Below are 27309 nucleotides of genomic sequence, written 5' to 3' on the forward strand. Positions count from 1 at the left end.
CTGCGGCCACAAACCCGCACTGCACTGCCGTCAAGGTGTCGAAGCCACCACTAGCTACTCAGCGTCCTGCCTGCGGACCAAGAAACAGATGCGGTTCCTCCGTGCTGTGTGAAGAGAAAGGAGTGGACAGGATATTGCTGCATGATTTTATTACTATAAATATACAGTAAAAATGAACAAAAACCAGCCAATCAGAATACATTAAATGATAGCACATGTAAGTCCGAGCCAGAGCAGTCTGCAATCCCGTCCTTCAGAATACTGGCACCAACACCAATGGCGAGAGGCCAGGACGTTGGCAGGTGACGAGGGCGAGGGGAGGGAGAGGCCAGCCTGTGTGTGTGGGTGCAGTGGCACGTCTGCACCCACGAGCACACGGATAGTAGGGGAGGTGAGGCAGGGATGCAAGCAGCCGGGGCAGGTGGCCTGAGCATGGCTGACAGTTGTACAAAAGAAGCGCTCTGCTGGTAGGCCCAACCGGAGGGAGACCGAGGACCCCACTGGACGAAGCCCCTGGCTATGCAGATGCTCTGGGGATGGCTGCAGGCCACCCCAGAACCATCCTTCCCAGGACAGATGGTCATAAAGCGGCTCCTCTGCATACCTCCAACCCCGGGCCCAAAAGTGGTGGCCCCACAGGTTGCCGCACACACCTACCCACCAGGCTAGGAGCAGCTCATGCCCAGTTACACAAGGGTTGGCACCCCATCTGTCTTTCTGTTCCCCAGGAAGTTTGGTCCCATAAAAAAGATGAGGTCACCTCAGATGGGACCCTCCTCCCCAAGGCAGGTCCTACCACGAGTCCCAGACAGAAAAAACCAAACAGAAACACAAAGTGATGTTTAAAATGGCAAAGAGGGAGCAGAGAAGTCATTTAGGCCCCTCCCGGGTCAGGTGGACGGCAGCGCCGCTGGCCAGGCGGAAGCCTCTCCGCCTGAGGGAGTCTGAGAACGTGGGCAAAGCCATCTCTGAGAAGATGCAGAGCTTGGAGAGGGACCAGCAGGCCAACCACTGCCAACAGGCTGCGCACCTGCTCCCTTGGGCAGACGCAGACCCAGCCCCTGGCCTCATGTGTGGACGCCAGGGCTGCCCAGAGGGCAGGGCCATGGGGAAGGGCTGCGAGCTGTGGGAGGTGGCCCTGCACCAAAAGGCCTGAGCAGGGCAGGGGAAGCAACCGAGGGCACAAAGCAGCAGCACCAGCCAGGCCACGCACATGGGGGTGGGAGAGGCACTGTTTCTTTCCTTCATCAACCTGACTCCGACACCTGCCTTTCCTCCCCCGACAACAAGCCCCCCAATGACACCTCAGGTGAAGACAGCACTTCACCCACCAATAAATCCTCTCCTACCAGTTTGCTGAGTTCCAGGGTGTCAACCCCTGACTGGCTGCGGGGCTGGGCGAGGCCAGTCCGGGCACGTGTGGGTGGGTGGCCAGCCCCAGCTCGAGCTGCTCAGACAACAAGGCATTTGGGGAAACCCCAGAGCTCAGTGCCTGGGACAGAAAGGAGCTGTCCTTCATCTTGTACCATTTACAAATACAGCAACCATAGAAAAAGGGATGTGTCAGAGGGGACAGTCCACTGTGCTCTTCTGTCAAGGGTCGCACAGCCCCTTGGAGTAGTGGCTACGAAGGGCGTGCAGACAGGAGGGCCTGGAGTCCGGGTGGCCCCTCGGCAAAGTCGGGAGCTGAGGGCTCCGTGCTGCCGGCTTGGCCAGGCTCTCAGAGTGGGGTCAGCTCGGTAACCCTGGGGCTGGGACTGGGGCCACCAAGTGGAGGCCAGGTGGGACCCGTGGTGAGGAGGCTGCGGGGCGTCTCCATGGAGGTGGACCATCCTGCAGGTGGGAGCAGAGGGAGGAGGGTCAGGTTGCACAAAGTCTCCAGCTTCATCTGCTCCCTTCACCCGCCAGGCTCTGGGTTCCCACCAATGGTGAGGCCCAGGGGGCAGGGCCACCCAGCTCTGCGTAAGCGTGTCTGTGGCGGGCTGCACAGCGGGCCTGGGGACTCCAGCCTAGGCACATGAGCCAGGCTAGACTATCCCTGTAGGACATCACCCCAGGATGTCAGCCAGCAGAGCTTTGGCCCCAGGACAGAACAGGGCACCTTGGGCTCCTGCCCTCGCACCACCCATGCTCCTGGGACCTCAGCAAACACTGTCCGCAGAGCTTCCTGACTGGATGCGGTTGGGGCGTGGTCAGCCCCAGGAGGAGGCCAATGGACTCAGAGCAGCTCCAGGAGCCGCCCGCCCTCCTCAGAGGCCTGCTCTGCTCTTTCCACACTGTCACCTCCCCAGTGCTGTGAGGTATCTGTCCCTGGCCCGGGCCTGCCCCCCAGGTGCCGGTGTGGGGAGCCCTGAGCCAGCACTGCAGCAGGGAAGGACCCGCACACGGCCGCCTGCTGCCTACCCGATGTGGGCTCTACGGGGCGTCTTCTAATAGCAAACCAAGCAGCGCTTCGGCCTCCAGTCACCTGTGACACAGACCCTCAGGAGAGGGGACTATTTTCTTAGTAGCTGTGGCTACGTGCAGGACACCAGCTCTGCCATGCAGCCCGCAATATACAGCTCTGCAGCTCCGCCTGACCGGTGTTTCCTACTGCTGGAAATTTTACCTGAATCACAACATTCAACGTCTCTTCCACTGCAGAGGCCAGGGCCAACTTTATAAACGTGTTGGGCCCCATTTCAATAGAGGGTAAGATTTATCAGAGGAGACGTGTGATGGGGACAAGAGAGGTTTACGTGGGAACATCAGAGCAGCCAGTGGACAGACACTGCAGCCTGGCTTAGGACAGCTGACCAGGAGGAAGGCTGGATTCCAGCCCAGGGCGCGTCCAGGAAGGGCCGGGGGTCCTGCTGGATCGCTCCACACCACACACGTCTGGGAAACCCTGGGCTACCAAAGCCACCAGTTTCTCTCTCACCAGCCTGCCCAGAGCCGCTAACGTCACATGAAGGAGGGGGAAGGGGTCTCCAACACGTATGGCCTAACTGCCTCCTGTGAAGCAACCGCTTGGGCACCTCCCTGTCAGGTGGGGAGTCAACCTCACATGGCCGCCTCACGACTGCCACCAGAGTCCTGGCATTGGGAAGGTTCCAGAGGTGGGTGGGGGACAGGTTAGTAGCAGCAATGGTGGGGTCTCCTGGGACCCTCCAGGCTGGAAGAGCCTAACAAGGCCACCTGGTCCTGATACAAGAAACCTGTGGCCCCGAAGGCAGCGTCAGAACCCCAGGACCCCCTCTTCAGGGCAAAGGTGTGGCAGTGTTGGGAGAGCTCTGGATTCGGAACCCAGGCCCCGGGGGGAAACACGGATGTGGAAGAGGCCCGGGAGTTGGAAAGGAACCCCCATGGAGGGAGCAGGAGAGGGAGAGGCAGCAGGGAGGTCTCTCTCCAGCCCCCTGCAAGGATGCACCTCGGAGCCACCCCGCCACGCGAATGAGGGTGATCACATACCAGCTTACTCCTCTATACCAACAGAGCAGGAGTCGGGCCCCCGGCCTGTGCAGAGGGGGAGAGAGACGGAAGCTTGGTTAGCAAGGCTCAGACAGACCAGCACATTCCACAGCAGATGCACTGGCTTTAGGACAAGCTGCCCTGAGGGGGGACGGGGCTGGAAAGGAAATGCCCACACAAACGAATGTGCTGGAACAAAGGAGGGACAGGCTGAAAATGTTTCCTGAGAAACAGCACTAGGCCCAATTCTAGCGCATGCGGGGATGGGGGCCAACGGGGCTGGGCCCAGGGGGAAGGTGGAGCCCAGGAAGGGCCCACAGGGCTGCCAGGACGCCTGGAATCTAGGTTTCCACCATTTATAGATTTCTCCCCAATGTCCTTTTTTCCCATCGACACGGGATACTCAGGTTCACTAAATCTGGCTCCATCCATCTGGGGAACGGCTGTGCAGTTGTTATAAAGAATGAAGACACCCGTGTGTGCGTGCTCACGTTCTGAAACACGCACAGGTATGAAAGATGTTCAGGGTCTCCACTAAGTGAAAAAGCCAGGAGCAGAACAGAAGGTGACGGCACATGACTGGAAGACGACACGTACACGCTCACAAAGGCGTGCACATCCGTGAGGACCCCTGCCCACCCCCGGCTGCAATCAGAGGTGTTGTGCAGGAGCTAACACAGGACGCTAACAGCGCCCACCTCCCCTCTGCAGAACGGGCCGGGTGCAGAGCCACGCTGGGGCCTGGGCCCAGGAGCAGGATGCCGCCCACCCTGCTGTCTGTCAGGCCCGGATGCAGACGCCGGCCTCTCTTCTCCCACCTCCACAGCCGACTGCCTCCCACTCCACATGTGGAGCTACGGCCCAACACTCGCCTGGGGGGTTGGGGGCTCAACAGCCAAAGGTCCTAGTCTCACTCGTGGGCCAAGCCCAGAGGCTGTGGCCTGTCCTGACCTTACAGACCCCTAGGCACTCTGTGGGCCACTCAGGGTGAAGGGCGGCACTGCAGAGGCTGTGTGGGGACACTGTGCCCCTTACTGCCCCAGGGGACCAGTGCGTGGCCACCCTGCGGGGTCAGGACTCGGACTCCAGGGAGCAGAGTCCCTCTCCTGGGCCCTCTCCCCCAGTTTTAATAATGAAATACCTAAAGTCCTCTGAAAGAACTTACTAGAATTCTGTTACTTGAAGGTGCACATGGCTTTTGCCCGTACGTGTCTCTATGGGCAGGCCCTATGTGCCAGTGAACCAGTGGCTGCCCTGCTTCCTCACACCTGGTGACCCTGTCTGCACAGGCCGCTGCTCGTCCAGAGGCTGGGGTAGGGGACGAGAGGCCCTTTCCAAACCAAAGCATGTCACAGCCCCCAATGCCCAGGCCAGGTCACGTGGACCAGACAACGGTGGCCTCAGGGGCAGGCAGGGGGTGAAGGGACTCCAGCAGGAGCCGGGCTCTCTGAGGGGCAGCGGGACTATTCATCTTGATTCCAGAACCTCAGATGGAGCCCTCGCAGGCGCCCACCGCACGAGCGTCGGAGAACCCCCACCCCCACCCCGTCGGGAGCCCAGGACTTGAAGCTGAGGATTTCGGCCCAGAGGCGCAGAGCAGCTGAGGCCACAGGACCCTGGGTGGAGGCCTCGGAAATGGGGGGGAGGAGAACTAGGACCCCTCCTGCTGCCTGTGCCTTGTTGACACCCGGCACCCCAGCCTGCCCTCCCACACGCTGGCCTGGGATGCACTGTTTCACCTGGGACCTCGGCCAGGTGGTGGTGGAGAGCTGGTGGCCACATCAGGCCTGAGGCAGGCTGGTGGTTTTGTTCCTAACTCCCTGGGGCAGAGACCCAAGCCTGCCAGGGCCAGGGATGAAGGAAGATATGGCAATGGCAGTGGGACCAGACCTGCCTGGCCCCAAGCAGGAGACGGATGGGGAGGAGGACCATGTCCCCAAACACACAGCCCTTCCCGCCTTCCTGAGGCTGAGCTGGCTCTGGGGTACACAGGGGTCTCAGGCACAGGCCAAAGAGCCAGCTGCCGTAGCAGAGGGGACTGTGGACCCTGCACTTGGCCGTGCTTTGGGGTCAATGAAAGGGGTGTGGACTCAGAGCCAGGGGCGGGGGAGGCTCCCGACAGCTCAGTGAGAGCGGGCCCCAGCTTCATGCGGACAACCACGGCACCGCCCCAGGCCCAGCAGGTCCCCAGCTCCTTGGGGACAGTCACGACACCGCCCCAGGCCCAGCAGGTCCCCAGCTCCTTAGGGACAGCCATGGCACCGCCCCAGGCTCGGAATGCCCCCAGAGCCCACTGGGGGCTGAGTGCTGTTACCTGGCAGGTAGATGTCGGCAGGTGGGCCAGGGTGGCTGCAGCCGCAGGGCTCAGGGCTGCCATCCTGCAGGACATTCTCGATGGAGGGCACTCGGCTTCCTGCAGAGGAAAGGGCAGGTCAGGGACCCAGAGGCAGGGGTGGATCCAGCTGTACCTCTGGCAGAGAGCCCCAGGAACCCATCTTTTGTCCCTGAGGGTGCTGCAGCCACTGTGGGCCCGGGCTCTGGCCAGAACCCACCCGACTCCCCCACGCGCTCCCCGGGCCCCAGAGGCAGACGTTTCCTGTGCTTCCTCTCTCTCCTTCTCTCCCACCCCCCAGCATGGGGCTTTTGTTTTATTTTTACCATAAAAACATTACATGCCCACATTTAAAGAACAAGGTGGAATGGAAATAGATGTAAGTGTCTCCTGTTTATCTTTCCGGATGAGCAGGTGGGGCAACAGCCCTTGGCCCATATGCACCCGCAGTGGGCCCTGCAGACACTCCAGTGGGGGGGCCCCTGCGTGTGGCCGTCCCTCTCACACATCAGCTCTCAGTCCTGGACCCACACTATTCTCGGTGCTGCCAAGGGTGTCGTCCCCTCTGCAGAAAGGGGCCTGCAGAGGGCCAGCTGGTCCCAACATGCACTGTGCACAGGCAGGAAGAGACCAACGCCGAGGGGGTGGGGGAGCCAAGGCCCGACAGGCAAGGGGCTTGCCCTGCACCACACTGGCCAGGAAGGGATGGCACCATGCTTGCAGGGACAAACGGCCCTAACCCAGGCACCCGGCCCTGAGCACCCACACTCATACCCAAGCCCAAGAGCCTCAGCACAGCAGCCGACAGATAGGCCCCACCCGTGTGCAGGGAGGGCTGCTCCTGGGAGGAACATGGGTCCCCACAATACAATACTGGCCAGAGGACACCCAGCAAGGAAGGGTCACAGCAACAGAGCAGCTGCAGGTTATTTGGGGGCCGTTACCACACTGCAGGCTTGGGAGCCAGCCAGCGAGGGCCATCTCCTGGCTCTGTTACCTCTAAATGAAAGGGCCTTGGCCTCCCCCAACACCAACCCTGAGCCTCATCCATCTAACACTGGGGAGTAATGACCAGGACAGCAGAGGGACATTATGTCTCACAACCACTGTGAGGTCAGGCGGGTCACCCCCAACTCAGAGCCCAGTGCATCTGAGTGGCAGCTGGGACCTGACCCCTGCGGGCTGCTACGTGCTGGACCAACCAGTCAAGAGAGGCACAGGTCTCCCCACCAACGGGAGACTTGGACATATAGGGGCAGGGCTGGCTGCGCCCTGAGCCCACACGCTGGCCATCAGCTGTGCCAACCCTGGGGCCCACACAGAGATCTTCGGCCAGGCACCGGAAAGAGTCCAACCCCAAGGGATGGGCAGAGCCCAAGGCCAGGATGGGCGGCTGTATAGGCCACGCGTGGAGAGCTGATGGCGTGCAGTGATCTAGGAGGGAAATAAAATGACTGCTACCGTCCGCACTGGAGGGAGGAAAACCAGGAGTGGCTCAGGGCTGTCCTCTGGGACATCGTGTAGTAAACGTGTGTGTGGTTCCCAGGAGGGCACCGAACGCGCTCTGAGAAAACCTCTAGGAGAGCCGAGCTGGAGGCCTCCAGCCCTCCCAGGCAGAGAGTGCCAGAACCGCACCTCTCAGGAAAGAGAGGGCTTACCTTGCTTGAGTGACGACGTCTCGTCAACCTCCTCTGTGAGGAAACTCTAGGAAACAAGGGAAAATGAGCCTAGAGCTGCGGTGCTGACCCAGGGCAGGTGCTGGCTGCAGGTGGCCAGGGGGAGCACAGGGCGAGCTGGAGCGCCAGGCCAGGCCAGGCCAGGCCACGCCAGCGTCTGCGGGTCCCTCATACACAGCCCCTTTGCCAGCGCCCACCCACACACGAGGAAACTGAGGCTGGGGGAAGTCACAGCTGGGCCAAGGCCACCGAGTGGGGCGTGGCAGAGTGGCCTGGGCCACAGGTCTGGGAGGCCAACAGGTGGGCAGTGGGCACTCGGATCTCAGGTGGGACCTCACCTCTGGGGAGCTGCTCAGCACCAGCCCGGCTCCGCTTGGCAGGGGCGGGGCTTCTGAGTCTTGGGAGACCTTCTCCTCATCCTCTTCGTGGATGGGGGATGATGGGGACCGCAGGGTGCTGGGGACAGAGGAGAGGGGGTGGAGGACTAGTGGACAAGGAACGCCAAGCCCACGTGGGGGTGAGCTTGCAGACGTGTGCCAGAGTCCGTGGAGCAGACACACCTGGGGAGGTGTGCATGGCAGCAGAATGCCAGCCAGTGCCAACGGCCAGCCGGACCGCAGGCTAGCCACCTGCGCACTGGCACAGGCCTGAACACAGCCTTTTATTTCCAGGACAGGCCCGTGATGGTCTGTCCATGGGGTAGAGAGCTGGGCGTGGGAAGCAGGAGAGACCCCATGTTTCTTGCTGTATCTCTGAAGTGATTCTGCCACATGCGTAAGTCACAGGGGCTGCAGCTTTACAGAATCTGTGTCTTTACACTTTTCTAGTAAAAAACCAGCACACGTGGGAACAAAGCCAGCACAGCAGGGCTGGTTGCCTGGGCCTCGCAAATGTCCAAGGGAACCACGATGGACCCTGGGCCAGCCCCTGGGTTCCCGGCTGGGCCTGGGGTGATGCTGTGACGATCCCCAAGGAGCTGGGGACCCGAAGGTTCCTCATGTCGGTGGGGATGATCCTCTCTTTGATCGCCCGGAGCGTGGGCCCTGCCCTCCCGCTCCTCCGGCATAAACAAGGTGGGAGATGTCGCCTGGTTTTGGGGCTGTCACGGGTCACACAGCAGGAAGGGCCCACATGACTGATTCCCAAACAGTCCTGGAACCCTGGCGCTCGAATGGCTCCCCTGGGCCGGACACTGCACACAGCCCTGTGGTTTGCTGCTCCCCTGTGGCCTGGGACAGGAAGGATCCTGGTGTCTCTGGCCTCCGCTGATGCATTTTTCTCCTGCTGCCTTTGCTGTGATCAACCTTAGCCATGAGCCTAACCCGCTACTGGTCTTGGGAGTCTTCCTGGCAAACCACCAAACAAAACGTGTTCCAATTATTTAAAGCTACAAATAAACCTGCTTTGTACTTCTTGCCACTGGAATACATCTCCCCCGTCTTGGGCCACAGAGCAGGCAGGGTGGGTTTCCCGACTCCCTGCCCTGGAAGGAACCCTGGCGCCGGCCTTACCTGTCAGGGGATTTGCTCCGAGGAGTGCCCTTCTGGTGGCTGCTTTCCATGATTCGATCGAGCCCAGCAAGTGGACAGCTGGCCTGCGACAGGCCGTCGGAGATGCCGGAGTAGGTGATCTCTTCATAAAGGGGGGCCGAGGGGATGGCCGGGGAGATGGCTCGAAGGCCGTTGAGGGCCTCGAGCAGGGAGATGGGCTCGTAGCCAGGTGGGATGCTGTCAGAGCTCTGCAGGGACGAGAGCAGGTGAGGGACGGGCTGGCCAGACTCCCCGCCCCCTGCGCACTGCCCTGGGCATGTGCCCCAGCGACGTTCTGCTCCCCAGAACCTGCTTTCTGACCATCTCCTGTCCAACCCCCCTTCCAGGGACTTAAATGCCCCCTCCCTCAGAGGGGCGCCGAGAACGCCACAGCAGCGTCAGACGTCCTGCCCAGGGCTCCCTCGGCCATCAGCTACTGCCCACAGCCTTGGACACCCAAACGCCCCACTCAATGCCCAGGATGAAGGTAGAAAGGGCATCTGGAAGAGCCACCCCACCCCCAGCCTCGGCCAGCCCCTACCTGGCTTTCTGTTCCTGCCTGGCAGGGGGTGAAGAGTGAGAAAGGGGTTAGTGAGACAGGAGAACTCCGGAGCAGGCGGAGAGCAAAGCCATGCCAGAGGCGAGAGAAACCAGTGGGAACCACGTGTGTTCTGGACCAGGAAGGCCCTGGGTCCCCAGGGAGCCCTGCCCGACACAGGCACCTGGCCCAATGCAAGATCCTCTGTGGACCTGGAGTGGGCGGCCAGCCAAGCGGTGACGTGTGCTCTGGGGGCTTGTAATGGGCCCCCTGGTTCAGAACCACTGTTTTCCCCTTGCTGGGAGCAGATTACATCAACAGGCTGAGTCTTGCTTTAGGGTTAAAAGTGAAGGGAGAAGGGAGATGCCCAGGTGCTGGAGGGTGTCACTGCTGGGCCCCTCCAGGGCGAGGCGGCCACCTGCCCTCACTCTCATTAGATGACGGGAAGGGCAAATGCTCCACGTGCTCCCTGCGTGACCCCCCTGCACCTGCCCATCAGATCTGCCAGAAGGAGGGGCTGCGTTTCAGGGAGTGGCAGAGCGACCCTGGGACCACAGGGGAGGCAGAGGAGCCGAGATGGGGGCCTCCTGCCCTCAGCAAGCACCCGCGGGTTTCTGGTGGTGCCCTGTATGTACTCCCGACCTGCCTTCTATTTAAAGGTAATTATTCTGAACCCCCTCGTCCCTCTAAAAGGAAAACACCTCTCTCTAGGCTGACTGTCCAGTGACTTCCACCTCTCTATGCTTTACCAAGGAGACCCGGGCTTCAGCAGAGACCCAGCCACACACTGTCTGGCACCCAGCCTGCTTCCTGAGATGTAGGGAAAAGGCAAGAAAACCAAGTCCTCGGCCAAACCCCAGGGGCAGAGGGCAGGGGGGCAGGACGACAAGCAAGCGCCAGGAGTGCTGTTTGCAAAGTCTAGCAGCCACATGAGTTCCACCTCCAACATCATTCCACTGCCAGCAAGAAAAAAAAGGGAAACGAGGGCAATGGGGACCATGGGCGGAAGCAGAGCTGGCGGGAAGGGGCGGCCGGAGGCCATATGTCGCCCAGCAGCAGGACCCGCGAGACTGGCTTTTTGCCGACAGACCTTGAGCTTTGCTTGTTCCACAAAACTCCCTTCCTGGGCAGGGACGCCGGGACTGGGGAGAGTGGATTTGACAGATTAAATTAACCAAACGCGTCAGCCTGGGGTAAAAATGACTTCCCGTACTTGGCATTGGTTTAACAATCAGGGCAAAGAGCAGAGATGTGGCCACAGGGCCACACACACTTACAGTTTCCCTTTTAGGTTTCTTGCTGGCCAGTGAGGCGGGGTGCGACTTTGATTTTTTAAAGGGACACTGTCAAGATAAAAATCAGACATTTTACAACTACCACCCCCTGTACGGCCCTGGAGCTGCCGGGATGGGGCCTGCCTGGTCTGCTGGCTTCTATGAGCACCGTGAGCCGGTGCTTTGAGAACCGAAAGTGTACACGTGAGTGGCAGGGACCTTGCCAAGTGCAGGTCTGGCCTCGGGGCCTGGCTGGGTGGGGCCTGTACACCGATGCAGCTCCCAGGAGCCCATCCCCATCCCCAGAGTCCACCCACGGTCTGGGTCACCTTGGGCAGCAGGTCCTGGCAGGGTGGTGTGTGATGGCCAGCTACTCCCCACAAGTGGGTCAGACTGGACATAGGGAAGGGACCCCAAGGCCCCAGGTACCTCCATGAGGCTTGGCCTGGTCTCATACACTCACCACCAACATCTAATCCTAACAGTGGTTGGGGAGAAAAATGAGCCCCAAATCATCCCACTCTGCAGTGATCTTAACGGGCTCAGTGGAGAAAATGCCTAAATTGGGCTCTCTCTGGCACTACTTGGAAATTGCTTGCACAGAGAATGTGGTAGAGAACAAGAACCCATTTATTTGATGATCTTAACCCTCTGGAGAGGAAGGCGCTGGGTTACCATCCAAGCCCCAGCCTGCCCTGCGCTGTGGGCGGCGTCTCGGTTCTCAGGATGAGAGGGACAAACGGGAGGGACAAACAGAGCCTGCCCCTCAGACACCAGGGCAAAAAACGGGGAGGCGAACAAGTAACACTAAAACCCCACAACCTGAGCAGCCTCCCCTCTGGGAAATAGTCAGACTCCTTTCTTCCCGGGGCAAATCACACCTAAGTGCTGTTCCCCTCCCCACAAAAGTGCATAGTTGGGGAAAGTATGCAGTGCTGATGTTAAAAACACCAGGGGGCCTAGTTTCCAAGCCATAAGCCCTGATGCTGACAGGGCCAGGCAGGCAAAACAGACAGTGTGGCTGCCCGGGGTGCCAGGGACCCACCCCTGCCCCCCAGGGGCAGCCTTGCCTCTGCTCCAGCTGCGAGACCACATCATCAGATTTTGAAAGAGAAGCCAGAAATCTGAGTTTTAAGGGAAATTTACAGACTTTTAAACGTTGGCCCAATTTTCAGAAACACCGTGTGGGCTGAACACATCACACCCACCGGCCCAGGGCAGAAGCCCATCTTGTGGGTGTACCAACCAGAGGGCTTGGGTCCTTTCTTCTTTCAGAGAGTTGGCCAGACCTCTAAGAATCTCTGGGTCCAAAAACCCTCAGTGGAGAGCCCAGAAAACAGACTCACAGCTGACGACACTCGCAGCCAGCTGGGACCTGGGAGCTCGAGGCCTGCCTGCGTGCTTCCTGTTTCCTCCTCTCCCATCTGTCCACCTCACTCTGTCCTTTCTACCTTCATCCCCGTCTCTGTCTGTTATCTGTCTCTCCTTATCTCTTTCCATCTCTTGCTCCCTGTCTGTCCATCTCCAAGTAGCTGCCTTTCACCTGCATCCCCCTGTGTCTCTCCTCTGTGTCAGCCTCTCACTCTCTATGTCTCCTGACCTCTCTGTCTCTCTACGTCTCTACATTTGTGTCTCTCCCTCCCTGTCTGTGTCTCTGTGTCACTCTGTCTCTGCGTATACATCTCTCTGTCTCTCTATCTCTCCATGTCTCGGCCCATCTCTCTCTTGAGGTCCCTAAAGCCAGAGATAAGATTCCCCTCGTCTGCCTGCAGCAAGGTCCACCTCACGGTTTCTCAGGGAGCAAGGGCAGTGGACAATTGCTGAGGTGCCCTCCTGGGCACCCAGGCTGGGGAGAGGTGGCCAGGGAACATGCAGAGGGTGTGTCCCAGCCACCCTTTGAAAGAGACCTTACTTCCCAAGACCCACGGAGTGCCCCTGGCTTCCTGGCTCGGTGGGACAATGGTGACAGACACCGTGGCTCAAATTCAGCGATGGGGCACCTGACATGGCCAGCAATCCTGCAGCCGGAGCTCACTGGGCCCGGCCTGGACCACCTCGCTCAGCCTCACAGCCACCTGTGGGGCCCTGCTGGGCAGAGGAGGACAGAAGCCCAGAGAGCCAGCAGGTAGAGGTGCTGGCCGGACGTCTGGGTGCTGGCCGGCTACTGCCCCAAGTACAGGGCCCAGGTGGTCTCCTTCTGGCCACCTGATGAACCCAGCCCCGCCAGGAGCCGGACACTCTCCTAACAGGAAGGCAGGCCCTGCACAGTGGGCAGGGGCTCCCCCCAGACCCCTGCGTCTGTCCGCCACCCAGCACAGGAGGAAAGAGGCGCTTACGGAGTGTTCATCGTGATCCATGCTCTGGGCCAGCACGGGGCTGAAGGACACAGGGGACAAGGCTCCTGGCTTCTTCCTCACCGCCCGGATCTGCAGAAGAGCCCGGAAAGCTGTGGCAGGAGGGAGGGGCTGATGTCAGGCAAGGGGCGGTCGGTTCCAGCACCACCGAGACCCTCCAAGCTCTAGGGACACTGCCCACGCACCCACCCACACTGCGACGGTCCTGGTACAAGCCTCGTTTCCGTATCAGGCAGAAGAGTCGTAACAAAACATCCCCAGGAGGGAGACAGACAGGCCAGGATGGCGCTGCCCAAACTCAGACAAAGCTTCAAGGGGTGACGAGCAGGAAGTAACCAGCCTCTCACCTGCCACACACCAGACTGTACACTAGACAGTGAACGTGGCTTCAAGTTACACCTGCCAACCAGCTAAAAGCACACAGTGTGACCTGGGCACCACAGGTCTCTTCCTGGAAGTTATACCACTGAAGGAAGTGACTGACGGGCAGGCAGACATATGCACGTGAAGGTGCGTGATGGTACAATGCCCCTGCTGGGAAAACTAGGAGCAGCACAAGAACTTGGGAAAATAAATTAGGACACGAGCTACCCGTCACCCTATAGCAGCAGTTCCATTAACAAATGTATATTTGTGAGACACGGTTAGGTGAAAAGTACAGGTCATACATGACCAACGGCCGCAAATATACCAGTCACATCCCCCCAAAAGATGAGAGACCACTGAGTCCCCAGTGTTGACAGCAGCTGCCCCAGGCTGCAGACCTCAGGGACAGGGGCCCTGGCCCAACTTGCCAGCCCAAGTGCTACACATGCCCCGGGGCCCTGCTGCACCCTGAGAATGCCCAGGAGCCAGAGCAAGCTGGGGAGGCTGCAGGTCAGCTCTAGCTTAGGAGCCTGCCACCACCACAGCCCCCCGCCCCTACATCCTGCTCCTCTGCTCCCAGCCTGTCCCTCAGTCAGGCGAGACTACTGCCCCCCATGCGACAGTCTGAGTACACTGGGCAGAGCCTGTCTCTCCAGGCCCAGCACACAGCCCCCAGGTCCCATCAAGGCTGGGGCTTCCTTCCAGGCCCTGGACGTCCCAGACCACATGGCCTCGTCCTCCATTTCCGCCTGCCCTGTGGTCCCTCTGAACGCATACCCTTTCCACTGCCACCTGGCTATCCTGGGGGGACAGCCCTGGGATGTGCTGGTGCAGCCAGTTCTGGTCAGCAGGGGCGAGAGTGTGGCTCTGGGCCAGACCCGTTTAAACCCCACCTCTGCCCCTTATTAGCCATGACCTTCGGCGGGTTCCCTCTGAGCCCCAAGAGGCAAGCGTGGCAGCTCGGGCCACATGTCCTGTCTCAGAGCTTGGGGTCAGAACCTCAGTAGTCAAGGTGTGAAACAGCAGAACTCTTTTTTAAAAAGCTATCATTTACCTACTAAATGAAAATGTCCCACAGCAGCCCCCCCCCCCAGGTACATGCTCTCCCCACCCACTTAACACTCATGTTGACCCTCAAGTGGGACTTGTACCCCGAGAATATTCAGATTCCTTTTACCGGAAGACAAATATTTTATTCAGAATTACGCCCAACGTGATGAGTTTTGACTGAAGAAACCGCCTGGCGTGCCCCAGAAAACCGAACTGAACCCCGTGATCAGCACCCTTTTTACTTCACTGTAATTTCTATCAAAATATTACGTTGGTGCAAAAGTAATTGCGGTTTTTGCAATTATTTTTAACCTGTTAAACCACACTTACTTTTGTACCAACCTAGTATTTTTCCACATAATCTTTAACATAAGGATTTGATTCACTGATCAGTGTCTGTCCGGTTCCGAGGTCACGGGAGCACCCTTGCCGGCCATTTGTTGTGAGTCTCATTTTCCTGCAGGCAGACGCTGGAGGCTCTGAACCACCCCCGTCCCTGTAGCTGCTGGGTGCTCACCAGCTCCATTAGCCACTACGTCCCCCCCGCCGTGCACCCAGCGGGAGACTGGCCACCTCCGCCACCCTCAGCCCCCCGCTCCCTGGGCGGCAGTCCCCACTCACGCAGCCGGCAGATGGGACAGTTGCTGGCCTGGTAGCGCAGCGTGTCAGCGCAGGAGTTGCACAGGCACAGGTGGCGGCAGGGCAGGATCAGCGTGTCCCGCAGGTCCGACAGGCACACCACACACTCATTGCTGTTGTCACTGTTCTCCTCGTCCGAGGGCTGCAGGGACATCAAGGGTCCGAGGGTCGGTCAGAGGCTGGTGGCCAGCTAAGGGGCAGGGAGGGGCCTTCTGGCCCCGGCCGCCCCACTGGCCATCTTCCACGTCCCCAGGGGAAAGGGAAGCCCAAGAGGGCAGAGGAAGGTCACCGAGGCTCAGGCCTCCTCAGGAGACGTGGCCCCGAGTTGAGCTTCCTGGGCACCACATCCAGCCCCCGCCCGCCCCACGGCAAAGAGAAGTTGTGGCCCCACCCCAAACACACTCCCCAAATCAAAGAATTCAGGTCTCTTTCTAGCCCTCAGAACCAAAGACAAAATGTGGAAAAGACGCCACACCGTGGAACACGCCTTTTAAAAGGCACTCATTTATTTGGTTAAAACAAACAAACAAAAAATCAGACAAGTCTAACTTGTTTGAAATCTTTTCGTCAAGTTAATGGCAGCTTCTGGAAAACAAAGTGAGTATCTGGATTGAGAGACAGCAACATCTCAGAACAGGGTTCAGCAAGCTGCGGCCTGCGCCTATTTCTCTACATAAAGTTTTATTGAAACAAGGTCTTGCCCACTTGTTTCCATATCGCGTGTGGTTGCTTCTGCGTGATAAAGGCAGCGCTGAATAGATGCAATAGGCAGCACAGAGCCAGTAAGGTTGGAAACATTTACTATCTGGCCCTTTTCAGAAAGTCAACCGACCTGTGGTGCAAAAAATGTGAATGGGGCAGAGAGTGGTCGTCTGAGGCTCAGGGCCTGGCCAAACTGCCCTGTCCTGCTTCTGGTCTGTTCCAGCCGGTGTGTGAGGCGTCTGGGGATTTTTTAAAAGACACGGCCGTTTCATTCATACCATGTGCCTTTAAAAACAGTACCGAAGGCACCAGTTGATTCCCTGCTATCCATCCCTGGCTGTGCCAGACCCGGCTGTCAGCCACCAAGTTTCTGTCACAGGCAGGAAGGCACATCCCTCTCCATCCACATAACGGCAGGGACGTGAGTCTGGAGAGGAGACCGCCAGCAGGGGGCAGTGAACCCCGGTGGTGAGAACTGAAAAGCCAAGGCAGCAGCCCAGCAATGGTAACAAGCCAGTGAATGTGCTGGAAAGGGGATAAAATGTCAACAGATGCTATTAACTCTTAAAATTAAGGAAAACGATGGAGTGTGGGGTCTCAGGGCCCCCAGGGGAAGGTAACAAAAGGGAACTGGCTCATGTACCATCAACCTGCAGGGCCCTGGCCAGGGCTGGGGTGCCTGCAAGTCACGCCCATGAGTCTGCTTCTGTGCAAGTGGAAGGAAAGCTCGGGAGCGAGGCCGGCCTGGAGGCCCAGCGTGTGCTCTCCACAAGCACATACCTTCGTCTCCTGGTTGGTCTTGTTCTCAATGCCATAGATCTCCTGCAGCAAGTAGCTGACCCGGTCCACCTGGAGAGCGGAAAGGCAGCTGTGCACTTGCCAGCCCCCACTCAGGCCTTCTCTGCCCCCACCTGGCCTAACACCACCTCCCAGATGCCAGGCTCAGGTCCCGGGAGCAGGCCCAGTTGGGAATTCTGTCCTGCCCCACCCCAGGAGAGGGGTCAGAAGAAACTGCTACCTGCCCAGGCCACTAGCAGCAAGGGCAGTGGGGCCGGGAGCCCGGTGGTCCTGCCCACGACAGAGGCGGGCCTGGAGCCAAGCTCCACACAGGCCCAGCAACCACTCCTGTGCCCACCTTACCGTCCCCAACCTGGAGAAAAACCACTTTAGACCCACCCATCACCAGTCCCACAAGCGTGCCCAGGGTCCGATCTCACGTTGTCCACATTCAGAAGTGGTGGGCACTGCTGTGCTTCCCACAGGACCACAAACAGCCCTCCTGAGAGCCATTGTCCTGCTGGTCAGCTCTCCCGCGACAAGTGTCCCGACCACTGCTGAGGTCTCCAGCCCTCCTGCCTACAGCGGCTGGATCTGCCAGAGTTCTCCCTACCTCCCTTTCCCGGGTTGTGGCTTCCACACCTGAGCAGCTACACACGAGGGTAACCTTCACCACAGCTTTGGAAACAGACCCCACCGTGGCCATTGTTAAACTCAACCTCAATATCAAGATCCAACACACCGTGTTCCCCGAAAATCAGACTTAACCGGAATACAAACCCCAGCATGATTTTTCAGGAGGACGTCCCCTGAACATAAGCCCGAATGCATCTTTTGGAGCAAAAATTAAGACCTGGTCTTATTTTCAGGAAAACACGGTAAGGCGGTTCTGGGGGCTCCATCGTCTAAATTTTCACAGCGTGGGAGGCCACCAGGAATAATTCTTCCTGGTGTAGGACCACGGCACTACTAACCCCAAAGAAAAGCTGTACTGCTCCATAGCTCCCATTTGTTCCAGGATCTTACATCTTCCCTCACATATTGATTCAGTCAATCCGTCTTTGCCCAATACTGCAATATTTTCCACAGTTTGTGAAGAGGAGGAGGAGGAGAGGCTGCAGTCTTAGTTTGCTGTTTCCTTCCACCCTCCGTCCATTCACTCATTCAGCAAACATTTACTGAAAGCTTCCTATGTTCATGCTGGACACGGCTCAGGGCCACAACGGTCTATGCCTGTAGCTGGGGGGTGGGCAGGACACATGTATGTGCCCGGTGACCCTGAGCCTGACTTCCCAGAGCCCACAGCGATGACAGACAAGTCAACAGGCCTGTTGCCAGCTACCTCAATAGCAGCTGTGGTGGGCAGGGAGACTAATCCATAGAGACAACGGGATTGTGTATATGTGTGTGTCTTTTAAACCAAGAGGGCTCACAACGTTTCCTCTGATAGACTTACGATCTGCTTCTGCTTTAACGGCTTCACAGAAAAGCTACCATCGACATGCTGCAGAGAGAAAGATAGAGGTTAACTCAGCCATGCCAGCACTGCTCAACCAGCTGAAGGTCTTCCTTGGAAAGAGGAGGGACCGTATGGTGACTGAAAAGCCAAGCCAGGGTTTCTCAAATGTAGCCTTTGACCTGGACTTGACACCACCCAGAGAACCTTCTAAAGAGACCACCTCCTAGGTGCCACCCTGACCTATGAAACCCAACTGCCTCCCAGGAAGTCCCAAGCACACCCAAGTTTACTACAACCACAGTCAAGTTCTGATGATGGAGAAGAGCCTCCCCAGTGGCAAGAAGCAGGATCTGGGCAGCATGAATCAGACCCCAGTTCTAGCCCTCAAAGGGCTTGGTCTAGTCTCAAAGACGGCACAAGAACACGCACACTCATGTGAACACAGAAACGCCCAGAGCTCTAAAAATTGTAGAACAAACCAGAGCAAATGCAATCAGGGGTATCTGGGGAGACATACTGCTCAGAGTCGACACGGTTAATTAAGGTATGAGATCTGAGATTGGGCGACAACACCAATTATCCTACTGAGTTAACCAAGAGCACTTGGCATTTTCTGATAAGGCTAATGGGTTCCTACAGAAGTTTCTAGTATGTTGGACTCAAAAATGAGGCAGTTCCTCACTGGGCTCTACCCCGGGAACACAGAATGGAATGTTTGTGCATCAATGGCCCATCCGCCTCAGCCAGAGAAGTGATGGGTAGCTACTGTCTCTCCTGAAAGGCAGGGCTTGGGAGAGGGCCAACCTGTGCCCGGGGCACCCGGCATCACCATGGCTCCAAGGAGGGAGAGCACTGGACAAACGGGCCAGAGAGGCCTCAGGACGGGCTCTCCTGACTCCTGGGGTGTCAGGAGAAGGCGAGTCTCTGCACTTAGGGCTCTCGGTGCTGCAGACACAGACCCAGCTAAGGAAGCTGGGGGTCAGCAGGATGCCCAGGCATGGTGGGAATTTCAGAACAAGCAGTCTGAGCCTGGTTTCCTCACTCATGCAGGCCACAGGTTGCTGCTGAAAACACTGTACAACCGAAGAATGCAAACCAATGTCAGAGAGCACTAGGGGTGGGGCGTGTCAGCCGTGGCATTTTCAACCAGGGGACGTACCTACAACCTCCAGAAAGGTGAGCAAGGACCCTGTCCCAACACAGCCAGGCACTCAATCACTGCATGGACACACACAGCTGCCTGGCCCCCAGGACCAGCAGTCTGGCAAGCGGGACTGTCCCCAGAACCTGCAATGTGCTAATGAGGAGGCAGTGGGAAGGCACACCATCCTCACCATCAAAGCCCAATCACCACTGCACCCCGTAAATGTGGTCACAAAACGCAAGCAGTTGGGGAGCCTGGGGACTCGGGTCTGTGTGGAGGCAAGGGGCAAACCCCTAAGTTCAAATACAAGAAATGCTGGCGGTAACATTAAGTGAATCCTTCCACGTAAATGGCCTCTTTATACGTAGGGTGTCCCCAGCTCGGGACCATCAGAGGAGTCTGGGTGTCTTTGGCCTCCGCCACCTACAGAAGGTCTAGGGCAGTGCGAGGCGGGTGGCAGACCCTAGTCCACAGCACCAGCATTCACACTGCCTGCTGCGTGCCGAGGATACGGCAAACAGGCCAGTTCTGCTCCCACGACATCAGATGAGTGTGTACAACAAACGCCTGCCCGGACGTCAGGGAAGCCCCAATGGGGAGGGAGGTCTGCCCAGCCCAGAGGGATGGGGGGTGCAGCCTCCTGGAGGCGGGACAAGGCCACCTGCGAACATGCAAGGACCAGGCGAGGACTGAGGTGCCCAGGACACCCAGGACCCTGGGCCTGGTGGGAAAGCCCACAGCCCTGGATGACCCCTCCACATCCCAGAGGAAAGCTAGCCTGACTGCACCCCACGTGGGCGTCCCAGCCCCTGTGCTTCTAGAGGGCGCCTCCCCGGAACACGCCCTCACCACACCCCACATGCCCCTGGAAAAGCCTGCAGATGGTGACACTCGACTTCAAGGCCCCGCCTCCTGAGATGCGTCGTCTCCCTGGGGCCTGGAATGATGGGGAACCTTCCATCTGCCCTGGGCCTCTGACACTAAGCCCTTCGGCCAGGCATGATCCCCAAGTTCAGTCTTCTAGTCTCAAGCACCACCCCTCTTCCCTCCCCAGGCCAAGGGCACGACAGCACTTACCTTTTCAAAGGCAGCCAAGAGCACATGGGCGTGGCCAGTGACCTCCACAACTGTCCAGAGAGAAAGGAGAGAAAGGAGAGTGCTTAGAGCGCTGACCTGCCCCTGCCCCAGCTTCTCTCCCTCTTCCCTAAAGGCGCAGTCCAGAACCTTCGGGGGGCTGGTCCTCCTCTCCTCCCGTTGCCTGGGGGGCCCTGCCTCCTCTGGCCCACACCTCACCCCTCCTCCAAAGCAGCCATTCCGAACTGCCTGAGGCTGGCTCGGTCCCTGCTGTCTCACTGCACATGGGAGAACATTTCAGGCACGGCTGAGGAGCTGGACTCAGCCAGTGGGCCTAGAGACAAGCCCTGCCCTGGCAGGGCTCCAATGTCCACACCCTAGGCTGGGGACCCACCGCCCACAGCAGTCAAAGGGAGACCTGGCTGGACCGGCTGGACGGGTTGGGAAAGCAGCCTGGCCTGAGGAAGGCCCTTCCGCTTGCTGCTAACTGTCTCCATCATGCCACTGCGGGGTGGGTACCAGAATCGGAGCCTGTCTAGCTGCTGGTACCACCGTGAGAGCCAGGCTCTGCCACGGGGCCTTGCCACTGGGGGAGGGGGACGGGCTGGGAAGCCTGAGCTGGAGAGAAGCTCAGGTGGGGAGGCACCAAGGGGGCTCCTGAGAGGAGATGGAGAGCTGGGTGCTGGAGCCCCACAGCCCTAAACCTGCTAAGTGGGCTGAGCCCACGTTCTTCATCACTTTTGAATAAACTCGTCCCTGCTGACTGAGGGGAGAAGGGCCTGGAGAGGTGGCTTCCTCCCACAGGGGCCACACGCTGGAAGGAAGAACAGAAGAGGAAAGGCGGCTCACCGTCTCCTTCGTCCACCATGGCCTGGATGACCACTGGAAACACCCCCCGGTCCAGGTCAAAGTTCAACTGAGAAAAGGAGGCAAGAACAGTCAGACTGAGCTGGAGGGAGAAGGAGGGGTGGGCGTATTGGGGCTGCGGCAGAGCTCGAGAGGACAGACAAAACGGACAGGAGGACAGAGGCCTGGCTGCACCTTTGTTTTTCTGTGGTGAGAGATAAAAATGATTCAAATGGCATATTTGTGTTCAACTGTGTGGCATTAAATACAGTCACAATAAGGTCATGCAACCATGGCCACCATTCATTTCCAGAATGTTTTCATCGTCCCAATCAGGAACTCTGTCTCCACTGAGCAATCACTCCCACCCGCCTCCCTCAGCCCCCGGTGACCCCACTCTACTCTATGGACTTGCTGTCCTGGACATTGAACAGAAACGGAACCAGAGTCTCTGACTTCTGTGCCTGGCTTCCTTCACTCAACGTGGTTTCCAGGCTCACACGTGTGACAGCGTGTCAGTGCTTCCTTCCTTCTGAAGGCCACTCTCCTCCCCACATGTGCCTGCTTGGCTGTGGTCTCCACACTGGCTCACCAGTGGGGGCCTCGGGTCAGGTCACGCTGAGCCCATAGGACAGGCGGCCAGCTGAGGACATCTGCAGCAGGAGCCGGTCCCAAGCTGTTTGAGAGGGAGGCAGGACTGGGAAGGGGCGGGGCCAAGAGGGTCGGGGTGCCCGGCAGGGTCAGACTCAGAACTGGCGGGTTCAAGTCTAGCTCCACGTCCCAAGCCTGTTTCCCCATCTGTAAGAACGAGGTAAAAGCTGTGCCTAATGCAAAGGCTCTGAGCATGGTACCTGGGCGAGCCATCTGAAGCTCTGCATGTTTAGGCAGTGGGAGCCGAGGGAGGTAGGCCAGGAGGGGCTCCCAGAAAGACGCCAGGCTTGGACCCCAGGAATGCAAGCCTTTGGGAGGATGTGAGTGTGCCCCCAACGCATGCAGGGAGGTGGGCAGCAGGGCGTATGGGATGTGTCCGGGCCCGCCCAGGGCCCAGCCAGGCCGCAAGCTCCCCACAGCCGCAGGGTGGAAGGGCTGCACCACAGAAAGCTGAACTTGCCGGAGGGAGGGACACCCTGTCTGCATTCCTGCCTTGTTCTGAGACGACACTGGGGAGGTGATCACCCAAGACAGGAGTTACATGTCACCTCCAGCTATCCAGGGCACAGTGGCCCTCTGCAAGCCTGTTCCTGCCCTCGCCACCCTGAGTCAGGGCAGGGGCGATCTCGCTGACGACCACCCCAGTTACCCAGGTGATGACCACGCTGGGTGTGCTGCCCTTCCAAGGGTTGTAATTAAGACCAGAAGGGGTTTGTCCAGGTGACAGCGCCGGAAGGGAGCAGAGCTTTGTGCTTCCGGCCAGCTGCTGGGATATAATCCTCAGAGCTGATGGGACTGTCCTGGTGCTCTAAGGGCCGCCAAGTGATTTGCACTGTCTGTCTCCCTTGCACGCTAAGCTGAGCGCTGCCTTCGCGTGGCAGACCGTCGTGCTCTGCTGGTATTGGAATAACAGACAGCAGTCTGGGGTGTGTGTGTGAGGGGGCTCCGCCAGCAGGCAGGGACCCTGGCCCGTCTCTCCTCCTGTCTCCTGGCAGACAGGGCTCACGATGGAGAGCCCAAGCTAAGTAAGCACTCTGTATGCCTGACCTCACGAAACCCTGACAGCCAGAGCAAGGGGCTGTTTCTACCTCCAGGTGAGAGATGAGAAACCCAGGCTCGCAGAGAGAGCGAAACGTGCCCAGTACGTCATGGACAGAGAGCAGAGCCAGGGTCGCCTCCAGGCCTCGCCCACCTGTGTCCCCCCTGTTCCTGGGACAAGCCACCACTGTAGCCCCAGACACCCCTGGTACTTCTGTCCTTGAGACTCTGCTGTCCAGCCTGACCCCCCTGCGGTCTCCTGCCCAGATCTGTCCAAACCCTACAGAAAAGTTGCAGACAGCTACTGTCCACCTGCCCAGCATCCGAGCGCTCTTTTCATGGGGCAGCAGCCCAATTTTCTTTGGCGAAATTTGGGAGCAACCTCTCTTCTACCTTGGGTTTATATGGTCTGGCCAGAGATGGCACGTGCCTGCCTCAAATGGGGGCCTAGGGTGGTCCATCCAAGTACGGCAGGACCCAGGCTGCTGATCTGCAGAGCGCCAGCCTGAGAACGGGGCAGGCTCAGCCGGAGCAGACCCGTCCTGATGACATGGACCCTAAAGGAAACCTCAAGCCACGCAGCCTTTTCAGAATCTAAGCCAGTAAGTTCCTGGTTTTCTTTTCCTGAGCCAGACTGAGGTGTGTTTCTGTTGCTAACAACCGAAACAGTCCTGGCACAGACACCATTTGGAGGCTGTTGCGGCCGCCTTCCTGGCACCTCCCGCTAATACTCAGACTGGAAATCATGCGCTGTCAACAGAGCCCATGGCAGCACCCTACACGCAGCCTTCACTCAACTGACTCAGCGAACTCCCACAGAAGACCTACACTGGCCGCCCAGTGCTGGGCCAGGGGACGGAGATGGAGACGATGGGGACACTGCGACCTTAGCTCCCCCCAGCCACCAGGGCCTGGGTGCTATGCCACCCTTGGGATGCCCAGCCAGGACAGCCTCCACACATGGGCTGCCACCCCACACCTGTGTATCTGTAGCTGGCACCCCATCCCAGCCATATCACATGGGAGGGCGAGTCTCCCTGGAGGCCCGGGCAGAGGGGGGGCCCTTAGGTGTGTGAGGACCCGGGGAGCAAGAACCACCTCCCCTACATGGCTGCTCCACAGAAGTCTCACACCAGAGCTAAGCCCTCTGGGAGAGGGCAGAGGCTTCCACCCACATCAGAGAGGCTGAGGGAAACGTTTATTTTTAATGCAGGAAGAGAGACTTTCTTAGGGAAAAGCGGCCCCCCAGGTCAGGAGAAAGCACGAGGCAGCTGACGCCAGCATGAGTCACTCTTAGGCTTTCTGGCTCACGCTTCGCTCTTCCCCTCCACGGCCCTGGTGAGGGCCTCGAACCCTGGCACCCCAGGTTCTCCCTTGAGCTCTCCCGGTACAGAGAAGCCCACCCGACGGGGTCTTTGCAAGCCCCAGGCCAAATGGATACAAGGAAATAGGGACAACGCACAGGGCAGAGGAGGAAAGGGACGTGGTTTTGACCAAAATAAATGGAAAGTCATGAGGGGGCTGGTAAGAAAAACTAGTCAAGAAGCCACTCCAGCTTCGAGAAAATCTGTCAGTACTGACCTGGAAAGATGTTCACCATATGGTTCCGTAAAAAAGTAAAAACCATATACATGTGGGGGCAGGTAAGAAAAATCTCTATACTTTCCTCTTAATTTTGCGGTGACCCGGAAACTACTCTAAAAAAATAAAGCCTGAAAAAAAAAAAAAAATTGAAAAGCAAACTGTAACCAGGAGAAATGGAAACATGTATTCACACAAAAACTCGTACACAAATGGTCGTCACAGCACCATTATTCATAATCGTCAGTGGCCAAAAGAAGACATGACGCTCCGTGAAAGGAGCCAGATACAAAAGGTCACTTAGCGTGTGATTCTGTTTCTATGAAATGACCAGAACAGGCAAACCCAGAGACAGAAAGTAGATGAGTGTTTGCCAGGGGCTGGAGGTGGGGGTCATGGGGGGTAACTGTTAATGGGTTAAGGAGTTTCTTTTTGGGGTGATGAAAATATTTTGGAATTAGAGTGCCAACAGTTGCCCAACTCTGCGAGTCTAGGAAATACCACTGAACTGCACACTTTAAAAGAGTGAATTGTATAGTATGTGAATTATATTTCAATAAGCTGTTTTTAGAAAACAAGCTAAAGAATATGTATACAGTATGATTGCATTTTTATAAAAAAATGCACAAGTGCACACAGGTGAAAATTCTGGAATACACCCCCAAAAAGGTCAGAAATGGCCCCCTCTGGAGGAAGAGATTCACTCAGGAGGCTTTTGCGTTACCAATTCTGTATAATTTGCACAGTTTACGATACACATCGATTACTGTTATAATCTTTAAATAGGCAAACCTGGGGAGAAGGGCTAGCGGATGGCCAAACCTCCAATGGCATGACGCCCACAGCTGCAGGGACAGCGTGGCCATGTCTGCAGACATCTTTGATTGTTACAATTACAGCGAAGGGTGTTCCTGCCACCTGGCAGGTGGAGGCCAGGGATGCTGCTCAATGTCCTACAGTGCACGGGACAGCCCCCATCACAGGGAATGACCTGGGCCCAAGTGTCAACAGCACCGAGGGTGAGACACCCTGGCGGAAAGGAGAAACCCGAGCTTGGGGCCAGAGGGTTAGTCACGTCTCTAACACTTGCCAGCATCCCCTTCAGCGCCTTCCGCAGGCAATGACATCATGCTAGGACGTAATAACACTGGTTGTTCTCTATACAGTTTAACTTCTGGAACTTTCTATTTATAGCAAGGCTTAGCAGTTCCCCAGCTACTAAGGGGGTGCCCTTATGTGGCACTCGAGGCTGGTTTATGACCCAGGTGTGCCCCAGGACAAGTGACCTCAGTGAGATTCTTGAACCCAAACTGCTGGCCTGACTCAGCACATCTGCAAACACACAGGGGATCTGCTTTGGGGCCAGTAGTGAACACAAGGGCGTGGCCTCGACCATCTGATTCATGGTGATCCAGAACCTTCCTGGCCAATTCCCACACCACACCAGGCCCTGCTGCCTCCTCTCCTTCCCCTTATCCCCATGTGTCTTAGTAACATAATACATGACGACCTTCTAGAGACTTCAGCTAAGTGAAAGAAGCCAGACACAAAAGGCCACATATTATATGATCCCATTTGTATGAAACGTCCAGAACAGGCAAATCCACAGGAACAGAAAGCAGGTGAGTGGTTGCCACCAGCTGGGCAAGGGAACAGGAGTAAACTGTAATAGGTAAGAGGGGAGGATGGAAACATTCTACAACTGGATAGTGGTGACGGCTGTGATCATAGCTTCACTACAATCACTGAACTGAACACTTAAGATGGGTGAGTTTTACAGTATGTAAATTATACTTGAATAAATAGGTAAAAAAACGAAACAAAATCATTCAGAAACGTATATAGTACCAACACACACGCTGTACAGTCTGTCCCTCGGAATCTGCGAGGCATTGGTTCCAGGACCCTTGGATGCCAAAATCCTCGGATACTCAAGTCCCTTGTGTAAAATGGTGTACTATTTGCATATAACCTCCACACATCCTCCTGCACACTTTCCATCATCTCTAGATTACTGACAAAACCTACTACAGTGTATGCTGCACACGACGTACATAAATGTTAGGTACGTAGTTGTTTTCCGTATTGTTTAGGGAATAAAGACAAAGTAAAGCCTATATGTACTCAGTACAGAGGCAACCATCTCATCACCATCTCAGAGGACCTAACACAGGACACGTCAGCAACAATGCGACATTTTCCCCCAAATCGTTTTGATCCCCCTGGAATCCGTGAGTGCAGAATCTGCAGATACAGAGGGCCAGCTATTCATGTCGAGTGTGTATATTACCTAACTCTCTTCCTTACACCAAGACCCTCTGCAGAAATAACCACTGTTTTCAGCTTGATGGGTATGTTTTCTGGTTTTTCTTCAAGGACTGTACACACATACATGTACCTGCAGAAATGACTTTGTGCATTTCTGTGGTGGCCACATACATGAGATTATACTCTATTTGGTTGCCACTTACTATTCTCCGAGCCCAGAGGGGTTTTTCACATCAGTATGTACAGTGGACACAGATCTCTTCCATCTGCTTGAAGGCCACACAGCATCCCATAACAGATGTGAACAAGGGTGTCCACGTTATACATACACAGAGGTGCCAAAAAATGTATACACGTTTTAAGCAAAAAAAAAACTGTATTAAAATTGTAATAATATATACCGATAACAAAAGATGAACACAAGTCACGTTTGACTTCTGCAATTACACGAGGTGCTCAAAGTGGTTACCGTCACTGTAATTTTAATACAGTTTTTTCCTTTTTTTAAAATGTGTGGGGCCGGCCCGGTGGCTCAGGCTGTTGGAGCTCCGTGCTCCTAAC

The 27309-nt window shown here is 57.2% G+C and overlaps 1 protein-coding gene across 4 annotated transcripts in view; it reads right to left on the minus strand.

Moving 5' to 3' along the window:
- Window positions 1–132: 132 nt before the first annotated feature.
- MGRN1 (mahogunin ring finger 1) overlaps window positions 133–27309 on the minus strand; it is a 48663-nt gene continuing 21486 nt past the window's right edge. Inside the window, exons 6-18 of one of the 4 annotated variants that reach the window (XM_019756446.3) lie at window positions 21214–21280; window positions 20368–20417; window positions 18144–18191; window positions 16691–16759; window positions 15191–15350; window positions 13136–13245; window positions 10803–10868; window positions 8970–9196; window positions 7797–7914; window positions 7441–7486; window positions 5765–5863; window positions 3451–3495; window positions 133–1833 (exon numbers count right to left, since the gene is read on the minus strand). In XM_019756446.3, the coding sequence (XP_019612005.3) occupies window positions 3455–3495; window positions 5765–5863; window positions 7441–7486; window positions 7797–7914; window positions 8970–9196; window positions 10803–10868; window positions 13136–13245; window positions 15191–15350; window positions 16691–16759; window positions 18144–18191; window positions 20368–20417; window positions 21214–21280 (1101 nt within the window). In that variant the 3' untranslated portion in view covers window positions 133–1833; window positions 3451–3454. The remainder of the gene's footprint in view (window positions 1834–3450; window positions 3496–5764; window positions 5864–7440; window positions 7487–7796; window positions 7915–8969; window positions 9197–10802; window positions 10869–13135; window positions 13246–15190; window positions 15351–16690; window positions 16760–18143; window positions 18192–20367; window positions 20418–21213; window positions 21281–27309) is intronic. The other 3 variants (XM_019756443.3, XM_019756447.3, XM_019756445.3) reach the window with 3 other exon arrangements.

Source organism: Rhinolophus sinicus, chromosome 10 (genome assembly GCF_057876585.1).
Source record: "Rhinolophus sinicus isolate RSI-liver-muscle chromosome 10, RSI-T2T, whole genome shotgun sequence".
In the NCBI taxonomy this organism is placed as follows: domain Eukaryota; kingdom Metazoa; phylum Chordata; class Mammalia; order Chiroptera; family Rhinolophidae; genus Rhinolophus; species Rhinolophus sinicus.